At 34.6% G+C, this 24,127-nt stretch overlaps 2 protein-coding genes and 1 pseudogene across 2 annotated transcripts; all 3 read left to right on the plus strand.

Moving 5' to 3' along the window:
* Positions 1-4,621: 4,621 nt before the first annotated feature.
* LOC125191392 lies at positions 4,622-5,227 on the plus strand (annotated as a pseudogene).
* Positions 5,228-12,752: 7,525 nt separating this feature from the next.
* Positions 12,753-17,027, plus strand: LOC125188213 (hsp70-Hsp90 organizing protein 1-like). The gene is made up of 7 exons (XM_048084977.1): positions 12,753-13,771; positions 15,379-15,667; positions 15,748-15,833; positions 15,923-16,146; positions 16,251-16,317; positions 16,401-16,460; positions 16,541-17,027. Exons 1-7 carry the CDS (start codon positions 12,863-12,865, stop codon positions 16,652-16,654), a joined length of 1,749 nt encoding a protein of 582 aa, XP_047940934.1. The 5' UTR covers positions 12,753-12,862; the 3' UTR covers positions 16,655-17,027.
* Positions 17,028-20,418: 3,391 nt separating this feature from the next.
* On the plus strand, positions 20,419-23,729 carry LOC125188782 (hsp70-Hsp90 organizing protein 3-like). The gene is made up of 7 exons (XM_048085834.1): positions 20,419-21,372; positions 22,280-22,568; positions 22,668-22,753; positions 22,837-23,060; positions 23,148-23,214; positions 23,296-23,355; positions 23,444-23,729. The coding sequence occupies exons 1-7, from the start codon at positions 20,518-20,520 to the stop codon at positions 23,555-23,557; spliced, it is 1,695 nt and encodes a 564-aa protein (XP_047941791.1). The 5' UTR covers positions 20,419-20,517; the 3' UTR covers positions 23,558-23,729.
* The last annotated feature ends 398 nt before the right edge of the window (positions 23,730-24,127 follow it).

Raw genomic sequence — 24,127 nt, forward strand, 5'->3', positions numbered from 1 at the left:
ACAGTTAGCTTCCTTTAAAACGGCACTGTTAATTGAGAGTGAGGACTTTTCAAGGGTCTTAGGAGCTTTTTGGAGTTACGTATTAGGATTGACAACCCTAATGTTAGTAATCAACGTTTGTATCGCATGAGCATAAGCTAGGTGACTCGTCCTTTCAAAGTATTAACTGTGCTAGGGTATTGTAGTTTGGAATTTGTATAACCATAAAAGTGAAAGCACATCCCTGGAATTCTCTTATCTCTATACTTTTCTCTCCGTGATTTGCTTGCATTTAGTTGGTTACTGCTTTTAATATTTTCTGTTTTCAAAAATTTTCAAAAAAAAAATTCTTGTTTCTCCAGATAGTAATTGAGTTCTAGTAGAAGATAGACACTTTGTGTACGTCTTCCCCGTGTTCGATATCCGGTACTAAACTTTTGCTATACTATACCTACTATGTATACTTGCAGGTATTTATAGTGCAAATAAAAAGTGCATCACCCGGTGAGCCGCGGCCTGTCGGAAAATCAATTTTTTTTTCTTCATTTATTCTATAAATGTGGAGGTTTAATTTTTTGTTGATTTATAAAATTTATGTGAGCAGATGAGAGGGCATGTAGATCAGAAGAGGATATAATAAATTTGGGGAAGATGAAGTGAGATGAGAGAAATAGTTGTAGAATAAATTGCGTAGTTCAATGAATTGTAGAATAAATTTGGAAATAAAATTTGGGCAAGATGAAGTGAAAAGAGAGAAATAGTTGTACAATAAATTGTGGAAATAAAATTGTGTGGGAATAAATTATGTGTTTTACTTTTTTTTTTAAAATTAAATTATGTGTTTTTTTTATAATTATTATAGTCCGATAATTTTTATTATAACTAAATTAAAATATGCGAACAATTGATAAAATAATGTGAGTTGTGGCTTGAGCGTGTCCACTATTGCCGGGGACAAAAAAAAGTGGCCGTGGACAAAAAAAGTGGCTTGTCCACCAAAGTGTCAACATTATTGTGGACACTGTTAGTAATCGATTTGACTACTCACACATGTATTGGCCGAATAAGATTCACCCAGCATGTGTGTTTTTGGCTAGTTGAATGAAAGATTTAAGAAGTTTCATGGCCTTCATCACCAAGCAAATTGCTATGGATATCTGCATAATTTAATGCTCTTCACACGAGCAATGTAGATTTACATGGATATTAATGTTTGTATAGTTACAATTTGGTGGAGAATCAAATTGTTTATAAAAGATAGTACTATATGATAAGAGTGATGAGGATTGTGGACTAGGCTCAATTTGGCCCATTATCAAATGGACTTGTGAGCGAGAAAACAGGGACTTTGCTGAGCCATCATACACATTATCCATATTTTCATATACGAATATGTATGAATAACTAAATGTTTAGTTTTTATATTTTATATATCTCACAACAAGTTATTAATATATTCTAGTCTCTCCTACTTTATTCTCTTTTAATTTTTTTATTTTATTCTATCTCAACTAAATTCAACAAATATCATTTTTAAAATCTTTTGTCCAAAAAAATCCATCATTTATAATAGGGCAAAGGGAGTATTCCATAATAAATATATTAACTCATTTAAGAAATGCTAAAACTTTAAATTCGATTATCTTGGAGCCTTAATTTACAAAACTTAGCTATGCATAATAATCCCTCCATCCCGCCTAAAATAGAGTTTTTTTTATCACGAGTATTAATAAAAATTAAGAAAACATGAGAGATAAAAAAAACAAAATAAAAAGTCTTATATCCATAATAATGTAACGTGTGGTAAAAATATTTCTAAAAATAAAAGTAGATTAATTTTCATTGGACGAACTAAATACTACTCCCTTCGTCCTGGATAATTTGTCTCACTTTAATCGGCACGGATTTTAAGAAATATAATAAAAAATGAGTTAAAAAAATTAGTGGAATATGAGGTCCTACTTTTATGTACAAATTACATGAGACGGACTGAAATGAAAAATAAGATAAATTATATGGAACGGAGGGATTAGCAAAATAAGACGACCTTCTAAGGATAGGAATATTATACACAAGGCAAACCGTGTGGATGGACTCAACAATTGCCCGACACAACGAGTGATGTCAACAACTTAGCACCGAGAATCTAGTGACGTACAACTCAATGTACACGAATGCAACTTTAATTGAAATTTTTACTATTTTCTAAAGTTTGTACCAATTATTGGTTTAAAATATCTGTGGCAACTGGCAAGTGATGAATCCCAAAACCTCATTACTGATGTTGCCGCTGTGGAGAAGACAAACAGACAACATTGACGATGTCATGTTCATTTGCCCGATTCGAAATTACTATTTACTTTCAAGAATTCATAAAAAAAAATTTGATCGAAGGTCATAAATAAAATATAAATAGAAATGAAATGGGAAATTGATCTGCCAATCTACTTATTTGTTTTAGCTAATTTGTTTGAAAACTGTGAAATACGTTACGTATAATATTATGATAAATGTGCATAAAATTAAATCTTTAGTAGAGCAATTGTAAGAGCACCTGGAACATTGATTTTGAGTTTTGATACGATTGTATTAATCTTTTTTGAACCTGTAATAACATAATAAACTAGTAGTTAATTGTTAATTAGACCAATTAGAGCATAATTGGACGAAGTGGCGGATTCATGATTCGGAAACGTAGAAGAAATATATATTACTTACTAGCTTGGTTTAGGGCGGATATAGCTATTTTTCGTTCTTTGGAGCAACATCAGAGGTAAATGATGAAAGCAGACATGACAATTTTACATTCGAATAAGAGGAAATTAGTCGCACAGAGGAGGTGATTGCCCCCTCCAGTCCCTATATAGTTCTAAAGGACTTTGGATAAGACATAGATGACAAAATTACCTCATGTTATAAAATATGATTAGTTTATTTATCAGATTATTGTTAAATACCTATGAAATTCATTATGTGAGACATCCTGCATTTGAAAATTGTTTATATTTATGAAGACATGTATCTAGTTATGCTTGTACACGTCCGCATACTGGTATGCTCTTTTCATCATAAATTTAAATAATTCCTAAGATACAGTACATTATAAATTTATAATACTGAACAAAACTTTATTTGTCTCTCATTTTATTAAATTCTTATCCAAATATGTTTGGTTGGTTTAATGGCTTTAGATCCTAGTGTGGCGGAGGGATGACAAAATTTTCATGAAAAAACGCAAAATCTAACTTCGTGTCTGTGTTTTCTTTACACTAACTAGACAAAAACTTTTGTTCTTTTGATTTGTTAATTCGTTGTGCCACATTGTTTGCCATGAATGAAATGTGTGGTTATGACTTAATTAAGATTAGACACTCATTATCTTGTTTGTCGTTATCTAATTGACATTAATTTTATAAAAAAGCTTTCTAATGAAATTACATAAACAACAGGTGTGTGGTGTGTACGTGTAAAATGTCTAAGATTAGACTCATCATTATATTCTGACGTGGCATGTTGAAATATTAGCTATACAGTAAAACAATTATCAATTTATCAACAAATACATAGTGTTTGAGAATATGTATAAAAAATTGAATTAATTACTCATTAGAACAAATATCGTTTTAATTTGATGCGTTTGACTTGTAACACTTATTTAAGTCAATTTTCTTATTTCATTTTTTTATTATATTGAGTAAGTGAATTTTATATTCTACTAATTCATTTTACTCACAATCATTATAAATCTAATTATAGGGGAGTGTTAGGGTGCCATCATCCCTTAAAATAACACCATACAACTATTACTACCAATCATTTGTACACGTGGACGAATAATAAGCTGTCGCATGGCAAAAAAAAAGTTGAAAAACTCGGCCAGCAATTTGTTGCTCTTTATACAGCAATTTTTCTTGTCCAGCAATATCCAACACGCTATACAGCAATCCATAGATTGTTGTCTAGCGTATTGAATATTGATTGTTGTATAGCGTGTTGGATATTGATGTGTAGCGTTTATAATATTACTGTATAAGTGGTGACACAGTGTCACTTTAAGAGGGGTTGTCATTTTAACACAAACCTCTAATTATATATATATAAAAAGATGTATAGTCACTAACTTTTTCCTCTTAATTTTTTTTACAAAGTCGAATAATTTCTTAAAATCTACATCGGTAAAAAATTTAACGATTGATGAGAACGTGTGAGTACACTAATAATTTTTTGTCAGCAATGTTATCTTTTCTCTTTCACCTCACAAGAAATGAAAACAAGTTGCTTCCACTTATCTCTTTTGGTCTTTGCAAATACTTCATCCGTCCCACTTTAAGTGTAGCATTTCTAATTTGGTACGAAATTTTATGTGGTGTTGTTTTGTAAATAAATTGGAGAACAAAATAAGAGAGCGGAAACATAAAAAGAACGGTGTTTCTTTATTTAGGAATGTGCTAATTAGAGTGAGGCAATCCAGAAAGAGAAGTGTGTCATTTAGAATAGGATGAATGGACTAAGAAATTTGTTTCCACTTCTTGCTATTGGTCTACTCAAATTCTTATTTGCAGGAGTATTATTTTAGGGGTCCAATAGAGGATAAATAAATATTCCCACTCCTATAAAATGGCCTCCAAATAGGCAATAGCCAGCCACCTTCATTTCAATCTCTCTCTCTCTCTCTCTCTCTCAACATATTAGTGACCAATTAATAAGCTTAATTCCTCCCAAGCCATGGAAAGAAGAAGCAGAGGAATGAGGCTACGGCACAAGGTGGTGAGACTCTTCAAATGGCGCACGCGACCCTACCATCGACCCATCTCCAAGCTCTCTAAATGGGTAAGTCTTTAAACATAAAAAGCCTATTCACCGGCAAAACGGATCCGGGTTATATAAAACTGGGCGGGGACCCAAACCCGCCGAAGAAGGGGCATCTGGTGGTGTATGTGGGCGAGAAGGAGGGTAGCTATTCCCGGGTGGTTGTGCCTGTTTTGCACTTCAATCACCCGTTGTTCGTATCCCTGCTGCGCCAGTCCGAGAAGGTTTACGGGTACGATTATCCGGGTGGGATCCAGATACCCTGCCCCGTATCCGAGTTGGAGAGAGTTCAAATGAACATCTGCCGGAGCAAGCGGAGATTGTTCCACCACCCTCACTTTTTCTTCTAAACTTGTTACATTTCTTTAGTCTTTTTTAGAAATATAAGTACTATTGTAATTCAATTTTTAATTATTATAGTGTTAATTTACTGAGGACATTCGAATAGCTGATTACTCATCTAATACAGAAAATTAAATGATTATAGAGTATTTTGTAAATACATACATGTGTATATGAATAGGATAAAGAAAATTGACAACTTGAATTCATCGAATACAGAAAATTAAATGCTTACGTACGGAGTATTTTGTAAATGGAGTACATACATATAATATGAATAGGATAAAGAAAAATGACAACTTGAATGTGATTGCCTATCATCACATTGTTGGGATCAGATCATTTGAAAATTGAGTCAATAAGAGTCTGATCAAAATAAAAGAAAAGGACTAGTATTTTGGTATTGTCCTTACTTCATGTTGCGGCTAATTTTGGCGCTACTATTATAATTTATAATATATCACCACTGAATACTCATCAACAAATCATTCCATTTTGACTGAGTCTTTTATTAATATTATTATTATTAATAATATCACATTTTGTCGTATCTCTCTAATCTGCATAAATGGTTTTTGGATTGTTAAATTCATTAGATGCAAACTCATACTTTGTCCCGATAAAATATTTATTTGAACTATTATGTGTATGTTATAATCAAAATTATGCAGCCAAACTTTTGTCCGCATATTAATATAATCTTGACCATTTGTTCAATTCATTGTTCCTAGTCTGTCTCTCTGCAATTTTAATTTTGAAATATTTCATTTGCATACCTATTATTCAAAAAGGCCTACAGTATAAACTGATAATCTGTTTGATCTATACTATATACTCTCTCCGTCCACGATTAAGAGTCTCATTTCTAAATAATGCGGGTTTTAAGAAATATTAAGAAAAGTGGGTGGAAGAAAGTTAGTGAAATAGGGGTCCCACTTGTATATATTAGTTTTAAATGATATGTGAGTGGAATGAGTTAGTTGAATGTGGGGTCTCTTTACCATTTATGGTGATTATGAACCGGGACTCTTATTCGTGGACGGACCAAAATGGAAAAATGGGACTCTTATTCGTCGACGGAGGGAGTATTACATAAAATTATAGTACGACTAATACTTATATTTACCTATTAGACTTATTATTGTAATTATAGTGTGTATTTTCATCTATATTTAGATTATATCTATGATTTTATATATATTTAGTGTTTCGAATGTAAGAACAGATGAGGGATGAAAGTCTCTCACCCTTTAAATTAACTCTTTGTTTTTCATCTTTTATCAGTTCAATCTTTTATGGTTCTTACTTTTTATTTCAATATGATATATATAGTATAATGTATCATGCGTTGGTATTAATATTATCTCTTCTTCGTGTGAAAATGATAGATTAGATGGAAAAAAAGATAAGATTTAAAAGCTCTATCTTATCTCTCATTTCTCGTACAAATAAGTACTACTCCCATAAAGTTTTAAAGTTTTAAAGATAGTTTAGCACTTTATATAAAGATCATTTTTTTTATATTGGTGTAAGATAATAATCCTATCTAAAATACTTTAAAGTTCTGATAATATCTATCTATATATCTATCGAGTCCTATTAACCACAAATCAACTCTTAAAGACCGAACTAGAGACCAAATTAGGGTCATCCATTTTCTTAATCTTCTAGTTAGGATTAATATACAATTAATTTTAATTTAATTTATTTTAAATTTTTTTTTTTTTAAGTTAAAAAAAATTTTAAATTTTTTAAATTTTTTTTATTCGATAAAAACTTGTTGGGGTAAATAATGAACTAAATGAAGTATGTTATGAACTTATTACTTCATTCAGTCGTGCTATTACTTCATTCCGTTAGTTTATTACTTCATTCAGTCATGTTATTACTTCATTCCGTTAGTTTATTACTTCATTCAGTCATGTTATTACTTCATTCTATTAGTTTAGTGTTCCATTCTGTTAGTTTATTACTTCATTCAGTCATGCTATTACTTCATTCCATTAGTTTATTACTTCATTCGAGTTATGTTATTACTTCATTTCATTAGTTTATTACTTCATAATATGTTATGACATAATTATCTTTCAGTTGAAGTAAATTCAGTATATAATGAATGTGAAAAATTACTTCATAACATACATTCGTTTAGTTCGTTATGTAGTGAATATAGTTCATTATTTACTCCAGCAAGTTTTTATCGAATAAAAAAATTTTTAAAAATTTAAAAAAAATTTAAAATTATAAAAAATTATAAAAAAAATTATAAAAAATGTTTTTATTTAATAAAATATTAAATTAATTGTAAATTAATCAGAACCATAAGATTAAGAAAAATGAGTGGCCAAAATTTGGTCTCTAGTTCGGTCTTTAAGAAGGATTCGACATTGATCACAACTCTATATCTATATATTATCTCCGATTATGAATAATATATAGTCTTGTTTCTTTATTTTAGATCGTCCATTAAAATTAATTTTATTTATTTATTTATAGTAATTTATTTTTTTTACTGAAATGTATTTCATTTTTACTAACAATATATATACTTCAACTGCTTTATATCTCTGTATTTTTCTCGTTTTATCAAGTTTTTATTAAAAATCGTATCCTCTAGGTTTTAAAACTATTTTTTAATGGGAATAGTATTTATGTTTGATGCTTTTACATGTGTATCATATACTCTCTGCGTCCCACATAATATCCTATTTCATTTTTACCATATAGACCTCATATTTCACTAACTCATTCATACTCACATTTTATTATAAAACTAATATATAAAAGTAGGACCCACATTCCACTAACTTTTTCAACTCACTTTTCATTACATTTCTTAAAACCCGTACCCGATGAAAGTGGGACGAATTATGTGGGATGGAGGGAGTATGATTTACTAGGAATTCTCATGCTTTGTACAATTATTGTGTCTTCGTTGGCATGTATCTACATACAATCTACTAGGAATTCTCATTAATTTATACTCCTTTCGTCCCGCTTTAGCAGTCCCATTAACTTTTCTGCACTCGTTTTATAAAAATGAGAGTAAATAGTTAAAGTGGATAAATGGTAAAGTAAGAGAGAGAATACAGACAAGACTCTTCTCTACATTATTCTCTCTTTTAGTTTACCATTTATCTATTTACTACTCCCTCCGTCCTACTTTAGGAGTCCCGGTTGAGTTCGGCACGGGTTTTAAGAAATGTAAATGAAAGTTGGTGAAAAAATATGGTAGAATGTGGCTCCTACTTTTCTATATTAGTTTTATAATAAAATGTGAGTGGAAAAAAGTTAGTGGAATGTGAGGCCTAATACCATTTATGGAAAATTCTAATCGGGACTCCTAAAGTGGGACACCCAAAAATGGTAAACCGGGACTCTAAAGTGGGACGGAGGGAGTATCATTTATTTAAAATGAGTACAGAAAAGTCAACGAGGCTCTTGTCTACATTATTCTCTCTTTCACTTTATCATTTCTCCACTTAACTATTTACTATCATTTTTATAAGAGTAAAGGTCAAATTTGGTCCTGAACATATGGTCATTTTAAGTTTTTAGTCCTAAACATTATCTTTTGGAATTTTTGGTCCTGCACATATGGAAATTTGATCATTTTGGTCCTCCGTCAACTTTTCCGTTAAAAACTAACAGTCAACGAGTTTAATCTCAATTTTGACCAAATTAAACTTTTAATTATGATTTTTTACTCCCTAATTAATTCTCTAATTATTTTGATTAAAATAATTATAAGGGTTTAATTTGGGTTTACCCAATTATAAAAATAACTGGATCCGAGCAACCACCCAATTACAAAAATAATTTGGGTTTACTGCTATCAACAACCACCCAAATTCGCCTCTGCCTCCGCCGCCCCTTCCACCAGATCCGAGCGGAGATCCATTAAAAACTCAGCAACGTCCACATCCACGTTCAAAGGCCTGACGGAAAACAACCATCCGACGCTTCTGTCGTCGGGAAATCCCTTGTTTGGATTTCTTCTTCCACATCGTCCCTGACACGCCGCCAAAATCCGTCACCAATCGCCTGAAGCTCGCGTGGATCATGATCCGCTCAAGGCTCTCAAACTCGTTTGCAATCTCCACGGAGTGAAAGGCACCGGCAAATCTGATAGAGAGGGTTTCTACACCACCGCGCTGTGGCTGCACCGCCACTACCCCCAAACCCTACCCGGAAACGCGGCTGCCATCGCCGATTTCGGCTATTTCTAGGATTTGCTCGAGATCCTCTTTCGTATCCTCGAAGGAGCCAAAGCGCGAAAATCGGCCAAACGGATTGGAGAGCTCTGGAAATCTCAGATACTTAGCGAGAAGGGGAAGAGAAGAAGAGGCACCAGATTAGCAGAAGCTCTCAAAGTTTAATTGGGTAAGCCCTTAGGGAATATTTATAAAAATAATTAGAGAATTAGTTAGGGAATAAAAAATCATAATTACAAGTTTAAGTTGGTCAAAATTGAGATTAAATCTGTTGACCGTTAGTTTTTAACGGAAAAATTGACGGATGACCAAAATGATCAAATTTTCATATGTGCAGGACTAAAAAATCCAAAAGATAATGTTTTAGGACCAAAAACGTAAAATGACCATATGTTCGGGACCAATTTTTGCCTCGACTCTTTTTATAAAATGAGTGCAGAAAAGTCGATAGAACTGCTAAAGCGAGAGGGTATACAATTTTTTTAAGGAAATTTTCTATGGTTGAAAAGTAAGGTTTATGAACATCATGACCGAGGATGCGTGTGTGACTTATTAACAAAAGTTTATAAAATGACAAAGATAAAGGGCCTAATAAGTTTTATATACCATTTGATAGTTTCTTCGTAATCATCCGCAGTAATTCTCTGTAAATCTAACATATCTGTAGTAATTAATCTCAAATCAACATAGGAGTGTGATTGAACGTGAGAAATAACTATCAATCTCATCCTTCGGATATCACTCTTATATTATGTGTCGCTAGAGCATTTTTATTTTTATTTTATTTGAGAAGAATATTATTATCAAAATGTCGGCACTTTTGTACACCTAAAAATGAAACCTATATTATTCAATAAGATAATACATACACTGTTGGACATTATTTATCACCATATATTCAAGATTACATAATTGAATATAAATAAAGCAAGATCTTCGAACAACATGTATTTCACGTACAACCATAAACATAATAGGATCGAAACATACCTTGGCGATCCATAGCGGAAGCGATTGAGGAAGGAGGAGACGATTTCCTTGAACCTTTCCGGCGTTGTGGCGCAACTCCAAGGATTTGTTTCTCTCTTTCCCTCGTTTATGTGTTCTCTTAATGTGTGTGATTTGATGGGATCCCACACTTGTATTTATAGGCAGAGAGAGGACAAACCCTAATTATAAAACCTTAAAAGCCCTTTCCATCAAAGAGGCCCAAAATAATTAGTAAATACGTTTCTTATTGAACAAGAATATAATCTTCCGTCTATTAATATTACTAATTGATCACAATCAATTCTAATCAAATCTTAATGATATATACGCACGATTCTTTACTTGATGGCCAAGGGAATGAATATTCATTCCATAAAAAAATTATGTAATCAATCTTTTCCAATCATTGGCAATCAATCGGCACATATATATATGAACATATATTCTCTTTGGAGAAATATAATATGATTATTTAATTAATTGATACGTGACAATAATTAATTGATAGTCAATTAATTAGGGTAAAATGTGTCTTATACCAAATAATGTATTATACTAAAATCCAATTCTATTTAGGATTCTATCACATGTCACATATGTGAGACACAAAACTTACATACACTTCCATATATACAAGTCATTTAGAATTGGCACATATTTTAATATATAATTAATAAAATAAAATAAAAAGTTATAGAAATTATGTAGTAAATGACAGGACCCATAACTGATAAAATAAAAGAGAAAAAAAATTGCCATTAATGTATATAAATTATTTTTATGAGACAAATGAAAATTGAAACATGGTTTATTTTTGTGTGACGAAGGGAGTATTAGTTTACAATGCAAAACATGTAATTTTATAATGCAATCATATCAGTCTCTTTAATATCAACTAATACATTTTTTACACGTTTGTAACATTTTTCTCATTTTATTACACGACCTTATTGGAGATGTCAGTTTACAATACAAAACATATTAGGTGACAATGCACAACATATTAGAGGGGGTATTTCTTAAAACTCGTGTTCATATCAAATGTGACTCTTATTATAGGACGAAGCGAGCAATATGGTACTTTTCGAAATTATATGAACATGATACAATAGAGAGATGATCAAAGTATAACTAATATTAAGTGCATAACCAGAGAGCAAATCTCAGTCATTAGATCAAAACAATTTAGTTCACTATATGAGCGTTTTAGTTCACAATATGAATTTAAAAACAAGGAGTGAACAAAATACCTTTATAGTGAAGTATTTACCCCGTCAAGGATTTAGTTTACTGTAATGGCATTTTGGTTCACTCCTTCGTGTAGTGAACTAAATCATTCTTATAGTGAACTAAATTCGTATTCTCTAATTATGCATTTAAGTAGTGGTTTCCCTAGATCACTGCTCAAATCTATTTTCTAATCTAAATTATAGATCTACACTATCTATTTTCTATTCTAACTATCTAAATTGGTTCTTAGTTCTAACATTATTGGTTGATCTTAGGATAAACACACACACCATAATTTATGGACAAGTAACTATTAGATCTCGAAATATAACATAGAAGAATTTAACATACAAGGTCCATTCCTGCGGTATTATTCATGATGGGTCAATCACCGTATTTGACTGGCGTACGTAGCCTTTTTATCCTACTTGGCACAACTAAACAACCTGGCTTTGTACATTGTATTTTATCCTACCATTATACATAGAGGACATAAAGGCTTGTTCAGTTTCTTAGAAATGGTCGGAATTGGGTTGTTTCTAGGCAATAAATAGTGTTATGTATGCATGACATAATTCTCACCAGTCCAAGAATTTTATGAAGCCCGCACTGTAGTGTGTTGAAATGAGCGAAATTTCAATTCTTCCACCAGAGGTGATTTATGAAACTGTATTCAAACCAACCCCCCAAAAAAATTCGCAGAGCATGCTAGAATTTGTCAAAAGATATGAGGGCGTTTCCATCAACCCACCAAAATTAGTGCCAATTAATAAAATAATAAATGTAAAACCTACAATGTTGACTTATTTGTAGCACACTGAACGTCAGATTTCTGAAATAAATCTATGGGAATCACACACTCTTAAATCTGATCCTGATTCATTTCTATGCTTCCCATATTAACACAGTTGAACAGGTCCTCCATATCGCACCAAATTAGTTCGATTTGATATTATTGAGTAGCATATCTTGACCACTGATTTGATTTTGATATCTGCGGAGTTCCAGCGGGCTTAGTCGGCCGATGACATAATGCGAGTTATATAAATAATGCTACCAAACACTAGTTAAGCCCACATAACTCCTCTATCTGGGCTTCAGCAGGCCTACCAAAGAGGGCCTTATTATTGATTGGAGGAAAGATCAAAATTAGTGGAACATTCTAGAAGCCATTTCAGCCTCTCAAGTCTAATTTCGTCGTCTCTCCAATCCAACTCCCTCTTTTCACTGCTTCATTCTCCGATTTCTTCTCCCCCAATTAAAACACTAGATTCCTCTAAAACCCTAATTAATCATCCATGGCCGACGAAGCCAAGGCAAAAGGCAACGCCGCCTTCTCATCCGGCCACTTCACCGACGCCATCCGCCACTTCACCGACGCCATCAACCTTGCCCCAACCAACCACGTCCTCTACTCCAACCGATCCGCCGCCTACGCTTCCCTCAACCAATTCTCCGAGGCTCTCTCAGACGCGGAGAAGACCGTGGAGCTCAAGCCCGATTGGGGCAAGGGCTACTCGCGGCTGGGCGCGGCGCATATTGGCCTCCAAAGCTACAACGACGCCGTTTCCGCCTACAGAAAGGGCCTCGAGATCGACCCCAACAATGAGGCTCTCAAGTCTGGCCTCGCAGATGCCGAATCCGCCCTAGCCAGGAACAACAGGCCTCGCTCCAGCCCGGGAATGAGCCCTTTTGGAGATGCTTTTGGGCCCGAGATGTGGGTGAAGCTATCTAGTGATCCTACCACCAGGGGATTTCTTCAGCAGCCCGATTTCGTGAAGATGATGCAGGATATCCAGAAGAATCCCAACAATTTGAACATGTATTTGCAGGATCAGAGGGTTATGAAGTCGTTGGGGGCTTTGTTGAACTTGAAGTTCCAGACGGGGCCAGAGGAGGATGGTGCGGAGGCGCCATCGGCCTCGGGTGATGGATCACTGGAGAGGAAATCGAATTCGGAAGCTGAGCCTGTGAAGGAGGATACAAGGCAGGAAAGGGAAGCCGAGACAGTGACGATATCGGATGAAGAGAAGGAGAAGAAGTTAGTGAAAGAGCAGGCTCTGAAAGAGAAGGAAGCTGGAAATGCTGCGTATAAGAAAAAGGATTTTGAGACGGCGATTCAGCATTACACTAAGGCCATTGAACTTGACGATGCCGACATATCATTCCTCACCAATCGTGCTGCGGTTTACTTGGAAATGGGCAAGGTACAATTTCTCTTTTCATCCAGTATCTGTTTATTGTCTTTTTAAGGCTTCTGGTTAATCGTTTATGAATATTCATTTATTACTGAACGTTGTGGACAGTAAACTGTCTTTCTATTTCATGTTCTGCCAGTCAACATTATGAGGCCTGTGTATAGTTTTGCTATTGGTTGAGTTCTAATTTGGTGAAGTTGCAAAAGATGTTTGCATTGTCTTCTGTATACCTGTTTTCTATTTGGATGCTTAAAACTGTGGCATTTGCATCCAGTGTTCTTTTTTCTAGGTTAGGATAGTCTTAGCAGAGTCAGTTTGACATCTTAAGGGCAATTACAACTGGTGTAGGACACATAGCATTTTGCTCAACCATACCCACATTTTGGCCCTTATCTCTCTGTTGTTGGATTTCATTATGCCCTTCACTCTTTCAGTTAATACTGATTTGTGCAAAGGAGTAAGTATTAACGCTATCCTTATTTAGCATAAAGGGAAAAAGTGAATGCTAGTATGTACGAATTCATTAATCAACATCTTGCTAGCTGGAAACTTGTGATTTACCTTTATATTCCTTTTGAAAACATCCTGTTATTGTTGTTATCCTATTATTTATTTGTTTTAGCATAATATATTTCACTTTGTCTATAATCTTTTATGAATATAAGATTTTCTAAGATTGTAGTTCACATTTTGCTCTTCAATGGTTTCATAGTTAGGATAATATGAACCTTAACTTATTCTTTGTTATCGCATGAAATGTAATTAAACTTATTATGGAAAAATGCAACTTAACTTATTGTTTTGCTGTCCGGCTGTTCCATGAAGTTTTGTTTGAATTTTAGAGTCTGAATACCTTTTCTTCACTCCTGTTTCAATTGCAGATAGCTACTTTTTGTAGTTTAATAATAGCAATGTAGAATTCTTTGTACTGGGTTGATTATGCTTGTCTAAGCATGCACTGCTGATGAACTAGTGTGAACCTCAGTTCATAATGAGTATGGCACAATAGCAAGAGATGATATATTGGGTTTTCTTTTTCTCTTAATGGGTACCGATATGAACAGTTGATGGGTGGCTTTCTATGACCTGTATGATGCATTGGAAGTTAGGATACAGATACCTACCTGCTATTATTGGTTTGTTAAGTCACCCCTAGTAACGCTGATATTGCGTTATCAATTTTTTCTTGCTAGATGTTCTTATTCAGAGATCTACTTATTTATCGTTTTAGGTTTGGTTTTTCATTTTTCATTGCTGAATCTGCTTTGGTCATTCTTTATCTCTATTCCATTAATTAGGGCTGGGAAATCCCTTACTTCAAAATTTTTAGTTAGTAGTAGTACTGTAGTAGTAGTTAACTAGTTATAAGTTAGTATCTTTTATTTTTAGTGAGACCTAGACAGGTCTACTGTCTACATCAGACTTGGTGCTAGGAACTAGCATCTTTAAGTGATAAGAGTCATGAAACAATATAGTATATGATCTTCTTACTTTGGTGGTATATGGTCTTCTTTTGAGGGATGTTTTGAGATCACTGTCTTTTACTCTGCTACTTACTTAAAGCATAGTCATAATTTTGGTCTGATACCATTTTCCGTAATCAATTTTGTATTCAGTATGAGGACTGCATTAAGGATTGCGAGAAAGCTTTTGAAAGGGGTAGGGAACTGAGATCAGATTACAAGATGTTAGCTAAGGCCTTGACAAGAAAGGGTACTGCCTTGGCAAAGATGGCCAAGTGTTCTAAGGATTATGAGCCTGCCATTGAGACATTCCAGAAAGCCTTAACTGAGCATCGTAACCCAGACACACTGAAGAAGCTCAATGATGCTGAGAGAGCAAAGAAAGAGCTTGAGCAGCAGGAGTACTTCGATCCTAAAATAGCCGACGAGGAGCGTGAGAAAGGTACTGCAGCTTTTTGTTCCTTGTCGGTTACTCGTCTAGAAATTGTGTTGTGCTAAGTGTTATTGGCATGAAATCTGTAGGTAACCAGTTCTTTAAAGAGCAGAAGTACCCAGAAGCTATCAAGCACTATTCTGAAGCAATAAGGAGAAACCCAAATGACCCAAAGGTATTTATTTATTATCACAACCTTTTTATGTAAGACCTACAAACTTGGTTCTTTCTCTAGGAGTACTAAAGAAAAGATTGAACTTCCAGGCATTCAGCAACAGAGCTGCTTGTTACACAAAACTTGGTGCAATGCCCGAGGGGCTCAAAGATGCTGAAAAATGCATTGAACTTGATCCGACATTCTCGAAAGGTTATACCAGGAAGGGTGCAGTCCAATTTTTTATGAAAGAGTACGAGAAAGCACTGGAAACATACCAGGAGGGTTTGAAGCATGATCCTCAGAACCCGGAATTGATGGATGGCATAAGGAGGTAAAAGGAATAAAATATGTATTTCCATTTTTCTTAGATTTTTGGTGTATATAACTTTACTGCGTTTTATATGATTACATTGAGTTCCTACCATGTTTGTGCAGATGCGTGGAGCAGGCAAACAAGGCTAGCCGTGGAGATTTAACCCCTGATGAATTGAAAGAGAGACAGGTTTGTTCTTCATCTTCCTCAGTTGTAATTTGGCTGTTAAGCTGGTATTACACAAGGGTATTAATTACTGCCATCCCTTTTAGGCTAAGGGAATGCAGGACCCGGAAATCCAAAACATCCTAACTGATCCAGTAATGAGACAGGTATGATAAAAAAGTCGACCACTTCTATTATTGATTTTATGTTGATATGATGTTTCTCATGCGTGATTTTGTTCCAATAGGTCCTGACGGACTTCCAGGAGAACCCAGTTGCAGCACAAAAACACATGAAAAACCCTGGTGTGATGGACAAAATACAGAAACTTGTCAATGCAGGAATTGTTCAAGTAAAATAAACCAAGCGCCAAAAGACGAGCATTTACAGATCTTTTATGGAAAGAAATGAATTGCTGATTGGATTAGTATCATTTTGGCATTCTCATGTTATGGTGATGATGAAATGTTCTCTCTGGCTCTCAAGAGCATTGCTTCTTTGGTTGTACTCTGGTGCTAAATTCATTCTCTGCCTACAAAACCATTTGAACCATCATTTCTTGACTGTGTCTCGCGACTAAAGTCCTCTTTTGTCAATCTGATTCCATTTTTTGCTTATAGGATTCACTGTGTTGGTAAGGTTGTTGGTATCTGTTATTCTGTTGCTACTTAACTGTAAACAATTGGGATGAGATAGTATTTCGATATGTGATATCATGTGCTGTTTTGATCTTATGATCTTTGGTTCCGCTGGCTAGATGATGAAGGATTGCTTGGACAATTTATATTTTGGTGGGTAATGTATGATATGTTTTAATGCATTGGAACATGGATGGATGAGCTATATATTACATCTGCAGATTGAATGCAACTACTACTAGTTAGGCAAAGCATTAGATTTCCTACATCCCATGTAGCCATTTTCTAAATAAATATTCTCATTTACTCATGGCGTAAGTATCAGTAACTTATTTGTGATTACAGATGAGATATTCTAAATAAGCATCTTTTATATGTTTGGTTTGATTATTTATTTAGTTTCTCGGCAAATATGACTATACAAATTCAGGGAGACTTGAGAAAAGAGGGTGGTAATCACAAAACGCAAGGAACCAAATTAGGGTGTATTTTAGCGATGTGATTAGTGACGACGACGAGAGAACAATAAATGATGCAGGGTTGGGGGTGGTGCCTTGTGGGTTGAGTAGTAGTCAGATTTTTTTTAAGTTATATAGTAAACGAAATATGTTTATTTATTTTTATTTGAGTGTTCTTATTTTCTTGTCATTGATCATAATATCCTTTATTTTCTACTGGGATTCTAATTATTTTTATGAGTGAACTTCAAAAATGATACCTGGATTATGGGTTTATCTCGCCCATAGTCCTTGGATTATAAAAATATCGTCAGTAGTCCCTAGACTAAGGATTTATCTCAAAATTGGTGCTTTTAGCTTTTTTGGTACGAAAATGCCCTTTTGGGAGTTTAGGCAATTTGGTCTTTTTACACTTTTAACATTTTAAATCTGATATTATTTCAGTTATGTACTAAATTTGATATTATTTCAAAATTATCATTCTTTTTCCATTTTGTCATACTTCACTTTGTTTTTATATTTCAATATTAGATTTAATTTTATAAAATTAAATTTTAAATTTCGATTTTTAAATATCAATAAATTTTTTTAATTAAAACTATTAATTCATGGACACTATAAATATTGATTAAAACTATTAATTTTTGTTATTTAATATAATATTCAGTTGAATTGAAGAAGTACAGAAAAATAATATTAATCATGATGGAAAAATAAGAGCTATTATATTTAGCCTTCGTTCGGTTGTTATAATTGCTTGTGATTGAATATTATGAAGTTGACTAAAAATTTGATCCTACTAAAAATTTTATATAGGAGTATTTTTGTTGAAATTTTCTAGTAAATTTTGATTGTTTTCAAATTAATAAACGAAAATTATATTAGTCTTACATTAAATGCATATTTATTTCAGAATAAATCGTGTTATATGATCTATTTATAATTAAAGCTATTAAATATTGATTAAAATTAAGGCGTTGTCATACCTTATTGATTAAATATTATACACTATCAAATATTGATTATGACTATTAATTTTTGTTATTTAATAGTAATTTTTATAATTAAAATTTTTTATTGATATTTAAAAATTGTAATTTAAAATTTTGTAAAATTGAATCTAATATTGAAATAAAGAAACAAAGTGAAGGATGACAAAAGGGAAGAAGAATGATAAATTTGAAATATATCAGATTTAGTACATAACTGAAATAATATCATATTTAAAATGTTAAAAGTGTAAAAAGACCAAATTGTCAAAACCCCTCCAAAAGGACATTTTCGCACAAAAAAAAGAAGCCAAAATGACCAATTTCGAGATAAACCCTCAGTCCAGGGACTACTGACGATATTTTTAAAGTTCAGGGATTATGAGCGAAATAAACCCGTAGTCCAGGGCATTGTTATATTTTTATTTCACTAAAATTGAATATATCAGTTGAACTTGAACTGAGATTATTTCACTTGAAGAGTTTAGTCAAATTTTAATAAAATCAAGTAGTTGGACATTTGAACTGAGTTTTGAGTCGATTGGATTGATATTTGATTTCATTAATTAACACGAGGATTTCAATAATTTTTTTATTATAAATTATAATAGTATCACATCTTAATTTTATGAATTATTAAGAATTTCAATTGAGATCCATTTATCTTCAAATTGACAATTTTAAAATGATTTTGCGGCATTAGGTAATACTCCCTCCCTCCCTCAACTTTGAGTTGGACACGAATTTTAATGCACAATTGGTAAAATAAGAGAAGTAGAAAGAAAAAGTAATTAAAGTATTGTTAGTAGAGAATGAGTCTCACTACATTAAAAGAAAATAATTTCTATAATAAAAAAGTGCATATTCTTGTGGGATGGAAAAAAAGGGAAGAGTGCATATTCTTGTGGGACGGAGGTAGGGGTGGGGATTCGGTTGGGAACCGAACCGATAAGTCGGTTAACCGAATCCATTTTTTTTCTAAATTCAAGAATCGAAGGAACCGATCGGTCCTGACCGACATGTTATTTGGTTCTATCGAAGGAACCGAAATTTTGTGACAGACAAAAATTTGTTTGCGCGCTGGGATTTGATCCTTAATTAATGTTTCATCTTCAAATTCTAGACTTCAAATTGTTAAACATTAAATACAAAATTCATAAATCATAATCATATATTCATATTGGTGGAATACTCAAAATTCATAAATCGTAATCATATATATTTATATTGGTAGAATACTGATGGTTTTAATAATAGTTAAATAATAATATCATCACAAACATACGCTACAAAATTTAAATACTAAAATATTCATATTAGCAAAATATGCTAATTGCCTAAGCGGGCGGCGAACAATTCTATTTCTACAGGATTTTTACTTTTTCATTTCTTTTTTTACTTTTCAAAACTGAAATAGCAAAACTAAAATCAATATATAAAAATTAAAAATTAAATATAAAAAAATATTGGTTATTGGGGTCTAACCTCTCGGTTCTCGGTTCTAATCGAGAACCGAGATTAGCTTAAACCTACTAACCAAAACCGAACCATAACCTTATTTTTTCAGTTCAAGGTTAATCGAGAACCGAAAAGATAAGGTTCGATTCTCGTTTAACCGAGAAATCAAGAACCGTTTCTCCAGACCTAGACGAAGGGATTAGCAAATTTAGTGAATAGTACTATCTTTAAGTGTTTTGAGTGATCAAATTTAGTGAATCATGAAAGTAAAATTACTACGACATATTGTTACTTTCTACATTTGTTGATTTCATAGTTTAATATTAAATGTCATTAATAATTTTTTTATCGTAGTGGTTGATCACATAGTACTTTAGAAACTACTCACGTAGCGAACACACTAATAATTTAGGGTTGTATTATTATTAATAACATTATAATGGACTAAATAGAGTAATTTGGACAAGAATGAGAAAAATGTAATCGTAGCAGTAGTATTAAATTAATTTAAGCCGAATGAAAATATGCAATGCATGAATGAGCTCGAAGGTTCCAGAAAGCTTAAAAAACTCGTAGAAATCTCTGGTCTCTCTGTTTCCCCTTTTATCTCCCTTGCCTCGATCAATTATTCCATTCTCCTACAATCAGATTCAGTGATTCACTCTCCATCATCATCAAATTATGGCCGACGAAGCCAAAGCCAAAGGCAATGCCGCCTTCTCCGCCGGCAACTTCTCCGACGCCGTCCGCCACTTCACCGACGCGATCAACCTCTCCCCCACCAACCACGTCCTCTACTCCAACCGCTCCGCCGCCTACGCGTCCCTCAACCAGTTCTCCGAAGCTCTTTCCGACGCGGAGAAGACCGTCGAGCTCAAGCCCGATTGGGCCAAGGGCTACTCCCGCCTCGGCGCCGCGCACATGGGCCTCCGCCGCTACGCCGACGCCGCCTCCGCCTACAGAAAGGGCCTCCAGATCGACCCCGCCAACGACGCCCTCAAATCAGGCCTCGCCGACGCCGAGGCCGCGACGAGTCCCTTCGGGGAGGCGTTCGGGCCGGAGATGTGGGTGAGGCTGGCGAGTGATCCCAGCACGAGAGAGTATCTCCAGCAGCCCGATTTCGTGAAGATGATGCAGGATGTTCAAAAAAGCCCCAATAATCTGAATTTGTATTTGAAGGATCAGAGGGTTATGCAGGCGCTCGGGGTTTTGCTGAATTTGAAGTTTCAGGGGAGGGAGGAATCGCCGGAGAGGAAAAGGCCTGCTGAGGGTGATGATCCTGTCAAAGTGGAGAAGAAGATGCAGCCTGAGCCTGAGCCTGAGCCTGAGCCTGAGCCGATGGAGATTTCGGAGGAGGATAGGGAGAAGAGGGAGAGAAAGGCGGCGGCTCAGAAAGAGAAGGAAGCTGGGAATGCTGCTTATAAGAAGAAGGATTTTGAGACTGCCATTCACTGCTATTCCAAGGCCGTGGAGCTAGATGATGAGGACATCTCCTTCCTTACAAATCGTGCTGCTGTCTACTTGGAGATGGGCAAGGTAATTCATTGTTATTTCAATAAATCTTTGATTTTGAATAAGAAGAATATGGTCATCGTGGCTTGTTAACTTTGGTGTCAATCTGTTTTTAATTGCTCTGACTTTGATGCCTATTTGTTTGGTGTGGTAGTTTAGTGATGAAGGGATATATTTTGGATATAGTGGGATTGATTTGTTGATATGCAGTTTAGTGATCAAGAGATATATTTTGGATAGAGTGGGATTGATAGTGTATGATCTGCTAGTGTACATTTCTTATTCACCAAACTAAACTAAGGCTGAGGCTTATGAGCTTGGTTTGTATCACTCATTCTGCCCTAACTCTTATCATTTGGGATGTGCCAATTTTCTGACCCTGCTCTTGATGGATGTTAAAGTAAGAAGTTTCAGATAGGACTTTGGAGATTGTTTAACCTTCTTGCGGTAGTTGGTTGTCATATCCCTGCTTTTCTCTCTGCCGCCACCCAAGAAACTATAATAAAAACTTAAGGATGGTTAGCAGCTCTCTCAGTCTCTACTGGTTCTTCTGTCAGTTTCGTAGTGCATCAGGGAAGTGGTTTTTTTGGTGACATTTGACTATTAGCTTCATGGAATTTTGTCACATCGATTCCAAATAAACCGTTTGTTTTCTCCATGATTTGTGTTTCTTTGCTTCCCGTAATTGTGTACCTTGTGTTATTAGGATCAGCTATGTCCGGACCTTTATTTTCTTTATGAGCAGTTACTTTCTGATTCAGATTAATACGATTAGGCTCTCTGTAAAAGTTCTGTTATTTTTAATTCTGTTATCTCTTCTTGATACTCTATCTTTGAATGGTATTGCGATACACAGATGCTATTATATTTCTTTATTGGGTGTTACTTGTTTCTTCTATTCTGCATGATCCTCATTTCTATACCTTGGCAGTATGAGGACTGCATTAAAGATTGCGACAAAGCTGTTGAGAGGGGCAGAGAACTAAGGTCAGATTTCAAGATGATAGCTCGGGCATTGACACGAAAGGGAACTGCCTTGGTGAAGATGGCCAAGTGTTCAAAGGACTACGAACCTGCAATTGAGACTTTCCACAAAGCCCTCACAGAGCATCGCAACCCAGACACACTGAAAAAGCTCAATGATGCAGAGAAAGCAAAGAAAGATCTAGAGCAACAAGAATACTATGATCCTAAATTAGCTGACGAGGAGCGTGAGAAAGGTATTGTAGCTCTTTACCAGCATGCTGTATTGGTTCACCTTCATAGTTCAAGGCATCTTAAATCGATACTATAAACTTCAACTTGGTATTATTTTACAGGCAACCAATACTTTAAGGAACAGAAGTACCCGGAAGCTGTCAAGCACTACACTGAAGCTTTGAAGAGGAATCCAAATGATCCGAAGGTAGTTGAGACCGTATATGTATGCACCCAACACAATGAGGTTCTTGTTTTTTGTTGTTGATTGTGGTGTCGCTGAATGTGCAGGCATATAGCAATAGAGCGGCTTCCTACACTAAACTTGGGGCTATGCCTGAGGGACTCAAGGATGCTGAAAAATGCATTGAGCTTGATCCAACCTTTTCGAAAGGATATACTAGGAAGGGCGCTATTCAATTCTTCATGAAGGAGTATGATAAAGCATTGGAGACGTACCAGGAGGGATTAAAGCATGATCCTAACAACCAGGAACTGCTAGATGGAATCAAGAGGTTTGTTCATTGGCCAATTGATCTCTCTTATTTGTCTCTGAATCACGAAGGAGCCAATACCTTGACATATTTCCCATTTCTCTGCAGATGCGTACAGCAGATAAACAAGGCTAGCCGTGGAGATTTCAGCCCAGATGAATTGAAAGAGAGACAGGTTGGTCATCTTTTACAAACTGCAGTGTTGTGATTGTTTAGGTTGATACCGATTTTAAAATCCACTCGATATCTGTTTTAGGCCAAGGCAATGCAAGATCCGGAGATCCAAAACATCCTGACAGATCCGGTGATGAGACAGGTAAACGAGAGTTGTTGCATTGTTGATGGTTTTGAGATTTGAGGGTTATTATCATGGTTGGACTTACTTTGGATTGGTGTGGGGATAGGTACTGACGGACTTCCAGGAGAACCCGAAGGCGGCTCAGGACCACATGAAGAACCCTCTGGTGATGAACAAAATACAGAAACTTGTGAGTGCAGGAATTGTACAAGTCAAATAGACATAAGCCTTGTTTGTTATGTCATACTTTTGGTAGGTTTTAAGCTTGCGATTTGTCTATAGAACTTTGTCAACCTTGCTGGGAAGTGAGTTTACATTAACATCAGGTCATTATTTGGATAAAACATGAGTTAGATTTGGCAATTTAATCATCTGACCTGTTTGTGTTGGCACATAATTGTTTGTTGTTTTAGCGTAGCAGTGATTTGTCATGTTTCACCCAAGCAAGCTTACACTCGTGCCCGTAAGGGAGGCTCTTGTGGTTGGAATTAAGAATTAAGAAAATAATTTTAAAATTTACTTTAATTGTACTACTACTACAATAAACTCCCTTTGTCCCGCTTTAGCAGTCCCATTGACTTTTCTGCCATCTTTTTATAAAAATGATAAAAAATAGTTAAAGTCGAGAAATGGTAAAGTAAAAGAGACAATAATGTAGATAAGACTCTTCTATATTATTGTCTATCTTACTTTACAATTCTCCACTTTAATTATATTTTATCATTTTTACAAAAAGACGGCAGAAAAGTCAATGGGACTGCTAAAGCGGGACGGAGGGACTACTAAATAA

This window comes from Salvia hispanica, chromosome 5 (assembly GCF_023119035.1).
Source record: "Salvia hispanica cultivar TCC Black 2014 chromosome 5, UniMelb_Shisp_WGS_1.0, whole genome shotgun sequence".
NCBI lineage: Eukaryota > Viridiplantae > Streptophyta > Magnoliopsida > Lamiales > Lamiaceae > Salvia > Salvia hispanica.

Excerpts from the sequence above, each read along its gene's own strand:
- LOC125188782 (XM_048085834.1), top strand. The coding sequence starts at position 20,518 with ATGGCCGACGAAGCCAAAGCCAAAGGCAATGCCGCCTTCTCCGCCGGC. Across the intron at positions 23,061-23,147 it reads CTGCTAGATGGAATCAAGAG|ATGCGTACAGCAGATAAACA; the intron begins GTTTGTTCATTG and ends ATTTCTCTGCAG. Across the intron at positions 23,356-23,443 it reads CAGATCCGGTGATGAGACAG|GTACTGACGGACTTCCAGGA; the intron begins GTAAACGAGAGT and ends GTGTGGGGATAG.
- LOC125188213 (XM_048084977.1), top strand. The coding sequence starts at position 12,863 with ATGGCCGACGAAGCCAAGGCAAAAGGCAACGCCGCCTTCTCATCCGGC. Across the intron at positions 15,668-15,747 it reads CGACGAGGAGCGTGAGAAAG|GTAACCAGTTCTTTAAAGAG; the intron begins GTACTGCAGCTT and ends TGAAATCTGTAG. Across the intron at positions 16,318-16,400 it reads ATGAATTGAAAGAGAGACAG|GCTAAGGGAATGCAGGACCC; the intron begins GTTTGTTCTTCA and ends CATCCCTTTTAG.